The sequence below is a fragment of the Nelumbo lutea genome, chromosome 1 (assembly GCF_056320005.1).
Source record: "Nelumbo lutea isolate HS-2025 chromosome 1, American lotus-T2T, whole genome shotgun sequence".
In the NCBI taxonomy this organism is placed as follows: Eukaryota; Viridiplantae; Streptophyta; class Magnoliopsida; order Proteales; family Nelumbonaceae; genus Nelumbo; species Nelumbo lutea.
This window is the reverse complement of record NC_142684.1, coordinates 189,851,756-189,859,690: the sequence shown is the minus strand read 5'-3', so window position 1 is coordinate 189,859,690 and position 7,935 is coordinate 189,851,756. Positions and strand designations below refer to the sequence as shown.

The 7,935-nt window shown below is 35.8% G+C and overlaps 1 protein-coding gene across 1 annotated transcript; it reads right to left on the bottom strand.

Moving 5' to 3' along the window:
- Nucleotides 1-279: 279 nt before the first annotated feature.
- Nucleotides 280-6,026, bottom strand: LOC148879979 (remorin 1.4-like). Its single transcript, XM_088961769.1, has 5 exons — nt 5,122-6,026; nt 2,927-2,965; nt 2,757-2,844; nt 1,710-1,791; nt 280-687 (listed from the first exon to the last, which is right to left on the bottom strand). Exons 1-5 carry the CDS (start codon nt 5,276-5,278, stop codon nt 493-495), a joined length of 561 nt encoding a protein of 186 aa, XP_088817895.1. The 5' UTR covers nt 5,279-6,026; the 3' UTR covers nt 280-492.
- Between the last annotated feature and the right edge of the window lie 1,909 nt (nt 6,027-7,935).

Here is a 7,935-nt window from a genome sequence, read left to right as displayed (position 1 = left end):
TTCTTTTTGCCTCTTCATTTGTAATTTGCAAGTAAAACTACAAGTAGTGTAGAGCCTGACCTCACTCAATAGGAGCACGAAGTCATCCTCCAAAAAATTGCTACTTCTTGAAAGTGTTTCCCATCTTCCAAAGAACGACTTACATTTCAATTATCTCTGTGTTACTTCCTGATCTTCACACACAAGAAAACTTATTTAGAGGTTAGGTAGGGAGCTACCAAAATAAAATGCTTCTGAGAGTAATTGTTCATTGCAAGAGCCCAAAAGCCGTGAAGAATATTTTCGAACATTGTTTTTTCACAATTAATTAATGCAAGTTTTTCAATTTGTTTATATACACACAAACACATCAAGCATTCACACTAAATGAACATTTGCTTTATCTCCACCAAACACAAGCAATAAACAGCAAACAAACATAAAAAGGAAATATACAAATGAAAAAATCAAACATTTTCCCACTTCTACTTGTCAAGCTTGAGAATTTCAACATCAAAAGCACCCAAACAGCTTCTTTGGGGCAGTCCCCTTTGCACGGTACTTTGCAGCCAACTCTTCCGCCTTGAGTAGATCTTCCCCACGTTTGGCTTCAACCATGGCTTTCTTTTCTTCTGCTTCTTTGTGGATTTGAGCAATCTTGTTTTTCATTTTCTCTGCATATTCTGCCTTCCTCTTCTCATATTCTTCCTGTTGCACCAAATTATTTGCCAATACAACATATATGTGTTAGAAATGGAGCAAGAGTTTCTTTGACCACATCTCTTTTTTCTTTTTTCTCTCTCTTCAGATAAAGAAGCAAGTACACATTTTGTTAACAGAAGATAGATAACTCCTCCATTGAGTTTTCTGTTTGTTTAAGGCTTTTCTCAATTCATTAGTTTTTGAGTTTTTCTTGTTCTCTTTATCATCAAAATTGAAGATAGACTTTGAATTCTTTTTCAGCCAGCATTTTTTGGGTAGTCTTTTGAAAATAAAAGAAAAAAAAAAAGAACCAGAGAAAAAATGCAGGAGTAAGTTTTAGCCTTAACTGAGCTGAGTACCATGTCACAGACATTAATGAAGTAATTAATGCTCAACCTGAAGATGAAATATTAGAAAAATGCAAACAAGAAAGAGCAAAAGCTTGAAGCAAAATCCAGAGCATAGGTAAAGGAAAATACTGGATTGGTGTTTGGAAGCTGATAAGAAGCTTGGCTTATCTTGCTTCTCCTTTTGATTAGGAACATAAGGTTTCATTTTTTTTGGGTCCATAACAACAATTAGATCAGTGCTGCAACTAGAGCTGAATAACCAATAATCTCATGGCACTTCTGTTACCATGTTTTTCTAGATGCTTGCATAGAGTATGGCTGTATCCTGTATGGTGATCACAACTTTTGATTAGGTGTAACATGGATTTGGGATTTTTGATGCCATATCACGATGTTAAACTAGAAAATTGCTAGTCTTTCTTGCTAACTAGAGACAATAAAATATGTTTTCTCACATAAACTGTTTTCAAGTGTATTGCTTGGTGACATGATAGAATCTCCAGTTGACAGGCATAAGAATACAGGTTAAAAAAAAATGTCAAAGGTTAGGTCCATATCCAGCCTACCCATCCCAAGATCATCAGGACCATCACTGGATATTGACTAAGTTGTTTTCAAGTGCATCAAAAAGCATGATAAATTTAAAAGGACATCCACAAAATGGACTAATGAGTTTACCTCCTTCTTTTTCAGTTTAGCTTCTACAGATGCTTTCAAGCTGTTTTCCCATGACCCAATTGTTGACAATTTTTTCTCTGCCCTGTTCAATTGTTTCAGTATGATTAAGTTTCAATTCCAACATGTAGTATGATTTTGGTTTAAAGGATAAGCAAAGTACAAATATACAATTAAGTCAAGTCTCGGAAGTTTCAAATCGACTCCCAATCTACCTCAGAGAAAAAACCAGTAACAGGACAGCATTTTGCTTTTGAAGATCATCTAATTTATTGTTTTTTTTTTAAAGCCCATCTATTTATCGTGACCATTTATAAAATTTGGGGTGAACTTTTTGACTCAACCAGTCAAGTTGCAGAGTTCCTGAGAATATTGGTATGTTTCAGAAAGATGAAAATACTACCTAGGATAATATGAAAACAACTTTCCTGAACATAAAGGCAAACATGATAATAATACTATATATGTGAATATGATACAAAAGTTTATCCGAAGAACATGCATCAAATTTAGAAAAACAGGGACAGCATACATGAAATTTAGAAAATTGTAGAGAAGAGTGGAGATATATACCCAATGTAGGTTGATAAAAATGCAAAACATGGTTCAATGAATGGTGTCATAAACTCTTCAATGCCGACCATTTTTCTTTCTTCTTCTTTCTTTACATTGTTTGCAGTTTTCATAAATTTTCTCTCACCACCAAAGAACTTCAATAGATTTGTATACAAGAGCCAATATTTAATACGATTATGATAAAGTCCTAGTTTTAACAGTGATGACACACCATTGTTTCCATTATTAGCATGTTTACCCATTATGGGTACCTGTGTCAAACAGTACAGAGGCACATGGAGGCAACTAAGGCAAAATACAACATATGAAGGCTTCTAAGAAGGACAATCCATAAGAATGACAAGTGGAAATTTGCGATAGCAGGGCTATATAGTTATACAAATTCATATAATTCAATCTAAGGTTGTTTCTAATCACCATGCATGAACAATTACTAAATTCTTCCTCAAAAAGAAGTACAATGAAATCTCTTACTTGTTCTCAACTTTTGTCTTTTCACTATCTTCCCATGCTCTGATTAGGGACAACCTCTTCTCGGTTTCAACTCGTGCAAGGGCAGCATCTAAAGAATATATGAAGGAAACAATTTATCTATCTAAAGATTAGCTTGCCCATAGTAGGTCGGATGCTAAATCAACACTTACCTCTATCATCTGATTTCTCCTCTGTAGGTTCTGGAGCCTCTGTTATTGACAGAAGAGCATGCAAATGGTTTAGATGTTAAACAATACCAAATAGGAAAATATTATTTATTGTTTTTTATCAGAAACTATAATATATTGTTTTAATCATCCATCATGAGAGAACAATATTGTTCTGCATTTCACAGAGAAACCTAAGAGCAATGGTATCTATCTTCGCTTCAACAAGGAAAAGTAAATTACCCACATCATTAGAACTGTTGCATCAAAGTCTAGGAATTTTTTACATTTATGTGCTAATGGTAAAATTTCAGGCTGAAAAGCATAAAATGTGAGTTCAAGTCCAAGAGCAGCTACTTTGTGCAAAAGAAAAAGAAAAGGGGTAAAGTCCATACCCAGTCCACCTTCCCAAGACCCCAGATATCTGAGATCAACTGAACAACTTGTATTATTATTTGGCTACCAAAAAGCACCAACTTTAAGTTTCACATACTAGTGAGCTCAAAAAACCAAAACAAGCTCCAAGACAATAATATTGAATCACACAGCTGACAGCCATATATTTTAAATTCCTTTTTCCCTCCTCTTAGGCTGTGTTTGGTTTGAAGGAAAATGTAGGAAAAGGCAAGGAAACCCATACAAGGTTTGTAAAGGTTTCCCTTCCTTTCCCTACTTTTTCCTTCAAACCAAACATAGCCTAATAATGAAGCATTTATTAGATGATGCGAATGCTCCCTATCCCTGTCCGTGATATATGGAACAACAGGGCATAGGAGTCGAGAGGAGGAGGCAGAAGGAATCAGGAAGAAGATTAATTTCCTTTCAGTCTGAGTATCTTCTGTTATCTTGCGCAACATGATATCTATGGGGCACAGCATGGTTAACTCCAAGTAAGTTCACCAGATGAAATAAAGTAAACCATTACAAGAAAAGGATAAAAAGGAATTCTGTTTCAATTTAAAACCTACAAAGGAAAGCAAGGGTGTCAAGGTAAAATCCCATCAAACTCATGGCTTTTTGATACCGTTTCAACATAACTTGACATTAAGAAGTATATATATATTCATTTTTTGCTGAAAATTTTTACCTTCGACAGGCTTCAAGCTCAAAACCCGAAACAGGGGTTGATTAATTTTTGGGCCAGGAATACAGTCTTGATCATAACAGATCATTAGCAGAAAAATTTACACAAGTACGAGGGTATTCCATGTAGAGCAGATGAAGCCGATAGGTTATGATACCAGATCTTGAGAAAGTACTCATAAAAGGAGAAAAGGCCAAAAAGTAGAATCCCTCGTAATTGGACATCTAACAAAGCAAAATCAATCATCGCTTCGGAATCTTAGAAAGTCAGTCCACCCGAAGAGAAATAGTCTGAAACCAAAAAGAAACTATAGTCTATACAACGATACCAGATCTCAAGGAACAATCTCAAAAAGGGGTAAAAGTTATTGAAACCTCTCTGCTCTCAGTTATCACTATAAAAGCAGTGTCTAAGAAGACTTTTCAGTCCATCCAATTATCCACAATAGAACTTCAATTCAAAAGGACTCTTTGTTTTTGGGTAAACAATTACAAAAACGAATCTGGAAAATTGAAAAAAAAAAAAAAAAAAAAAAAAAACATCACATATTTGTATACTCTCTCGCTCTGGACCAAAAAAGATTCAAAAGGAATATTTGAATTTATTCAGAAGATTATTAATTATAATTACCAAATCATCACTCATAAATAAACACACAAAACGAGGAAATAACCAAACGAGACCTCAAAATTTCCTCTAGCTTCTGAAAGGCATGGGAAAATAATCTGTAATAATAAGACACATATCGCTTTATGGTAATTCCATCAAACTGAAAGTATGAAAAAACAAACACCAAAAACAAGAACAACCATGAAGGAACTCCAGTCGTTCGATAGTAAATTTAAGGAGCTTGAAGAATCTCATAATTTCCTTGATATACCAACTAGAAACAATCAAAAAAGAAGATGAAGATTTTACCAAAGTTCCAAATAACGACCGAGAATCGAATTAAAAAAGAACCACTGGAGATGGTGAAAGCCTTTGAGTTTCAGAGAAGATAATAAGGAAAATCAAACAGAGAGACGCAAGTTATATCTCTAAAAGTCTAACATATGCTTTGAAAGAAGTAGAGTTAAGCTTAAGAACAAACAACAAAGAAAAACCAGGAGCAGACCTTTGGGTTCATCGACCTTGCCTTCGGGAGGAGGTGGAATTACAGCTTTCTCTTCTGCAACGTCTTTTGGAGCTACGACAGTTTCAGGAGGAGGCGGTGGTGGTGCAGGCTCAGAGGCTGCCTCGGCCTCAACTTTTTTTACTTCTTCCTCTCCCATGTGTTCACCAAACCCTCAGTCGACGCAGTAACAGAATGGGATTCCTTCAAATTTAGCGAAATTCGCGAAAGAAAGCAGAGACAAAGAAACACGCTTCCAAAATTGGCAACTAATGCTACTGGCTGCTGGAAGAAGCCTTGAGCATAGCCCCCCACTTAGCTTAGGTGGGGGAGAGGAGAGCAGAGAAGTTGGTAAAAATAGGAGAAAGGGTGGGCGCTGACACCTCACACCTGACAGACGGAAGACAAAAGAGTGATGACAGATACTGCAATGGATTGGGAAATTATATATTGTTTATTTTTTTGAAGAAAGGATGATTGAAGAGCCGGAAGTACCAAAGTATCCCTGCTTTCTTAACGAAATGATGGAAGGTTGTAGCAGAATGGTTTGATGCTGTAAACTTACAATTGGGTTTTAGCTGTGAGGACTGAGGAGGCTTCGGTAAATTCAGTAAATGGATATGGATTAGAGAACAAGAAAGAAGGAAGAAAGATTATACAGAGTATAGTTTAAAATAAAAGTGATATAGCCGTTGGTTTCAGTAGCGAGGGACGGATAGCGCTGGCTTTGGAGTTTGGACTGCTCCCTCTGCCTCTGGTGAAAGATTTTTCATTTTTTTCTGGGTAAAAAACTAAAAATTAAAAAATATAAAATCGTCAATGATAATACGAAAATATGGGGTTCTTTTTTTTTTCTGAAATTGCAAATGCAAATTGAAGGAAGGGATTAGGGTATGAGGACAGAGGACAGGAGGGAGCGTCGCTTTCAGATATGGTCATGGTATTGTATGCTTCTGAGAGAAACAGGTAAAGCAGGTAAATCAGTTTTTCATTTTGTTGTTGTTTTGTTAAATGGAAAAAGACGAAAATATCGCAACAGTATCTGGGTTTAGGCTTCGTTTAAGCGTTGTCCATGTGAAGGGTGGGCCCCTATCCTACTTAAATTGAAATTGTCAGCATTCATCTGTTCTTTGGAACCTCACGCAATCAAACCGAAGCCTTTTTTTAAGGCTTACATACGTTCTCTCATGAATGAATGAATGAATGATGAAGGAAAGGCTAACATCCTTACATACGTTCAGATGTTGCTTCCAAATCAAATAAAATATCTTGGTTTTTAGTTTTGTTTGTTTCTAAAACGGTGGGATCAGCCAAATGTTTTGGATTTCTTTTTTGTTTATAGGAAAAACAAATTTGCAAGGAGGGTTTCTTGGTTCATAGGCTAGGCTTCCCGCTTCCTCCGCCCGTTCTGTCAACCATGACAGAGCATTTTCATTCGTGCAGTGACACTAGTAACGAAGAACAGATCATCAGTCCCCAACCACCACTAGTTTATCAAGCGAGCAACAACTCATGTACGCACGCAAGGCCTCGTTTCAATGCCCTCACAAGACTGTCTACCAACTCCCTCCGCTCGCCACTCGCCACTCGCCACCCACATGATCATAACCCTAATATATCTCACTACAGTTGAAATGTTTGGTTATCGGTTCCAAGAGCTGAGATTCTTTCTTCCTTTTTCATATCTCCCTGCTTCTTCTCTTGTGGAGTGGAGTGGGCAGAGTCCCAAGTTGAATGAGTTCATGGAAACTATACAACCAGAAAGTGGGTACTTAGATTACCTTGAGGTTTCATAAATCCTAATGAACTTTAAGGGTCCCACCCTTCGAAGGATCTGATGATGGATGCAATGCTGTAGGTTATCACCGGCCCTACTACTTTAGACGAATCTCAATTTGATTAAATAAATTAAACCCTATTATTATTATTATTGTTAGCTTTATATATATAATTTAGTTTTAAATCTTTAGCTTTTATACTTTCTTCTTTAATTTGCTTTTTGTTTCTCCTTTCCTTCGTATCTTTTTCTTCCCTTTTTTTTAGCTGTTGGTTTTCATCAAGAAAATAATCATCACATATCATCTATATGTGATTGACATTACTTGTTACAACTTAATTACGAAACCAACTCATCTGGCAGACAGTTGTTAGGAGTCCTTAAAAACGATTCAATCAAGAGAAAAAAGGAAAAAGAAATTAGGACCTAACACGTTGATACAAAAGGGTCTCTATGAGTATTATTATTAGCACAACTAGCTAGAGCTATGTCTAATTATCAGTTACAACAGAATGATTGACCATCTACACATGGTCAGTTCATTAATTAGAATGATTGATTATAAGTATGACCAACTCATCCTCTCCTTCTCAGTGTCGTTGAATGACCGACTCTCACCAGGCTATTGCTATACATATTAACCTCTTGATTACTTAATACTGCCCCTGCAAAAAATAAATAAAAAAAAAATGCTGGGAACGTGTAAAATAAATTAAAGCAAGAAAATAAATAAATAGTGACTGGACAAATCATGATAAAGTGGTTCAACTAACAAGACTATCTTCACCTATAATCTTATAATAATAAAGAGGCAATCTGTGCTGTTCCGTTTTAGATAAAAAGAAGGGGTAATAGTATATAAGGGCAATTTTTGAAGTTTAATATTAATAAAAGAAATATTTTAAAAAAATTAAAAAATATGTTATTTTTTTTAAATAATATCAATAAAAGGCAAAAATACTATTCATCATCTTCTTCTTGCCATTTGTTCATCAACGCTGCCGCCTGTCGCCACTTGTCACCGTTTTCGCCTCCGGTAA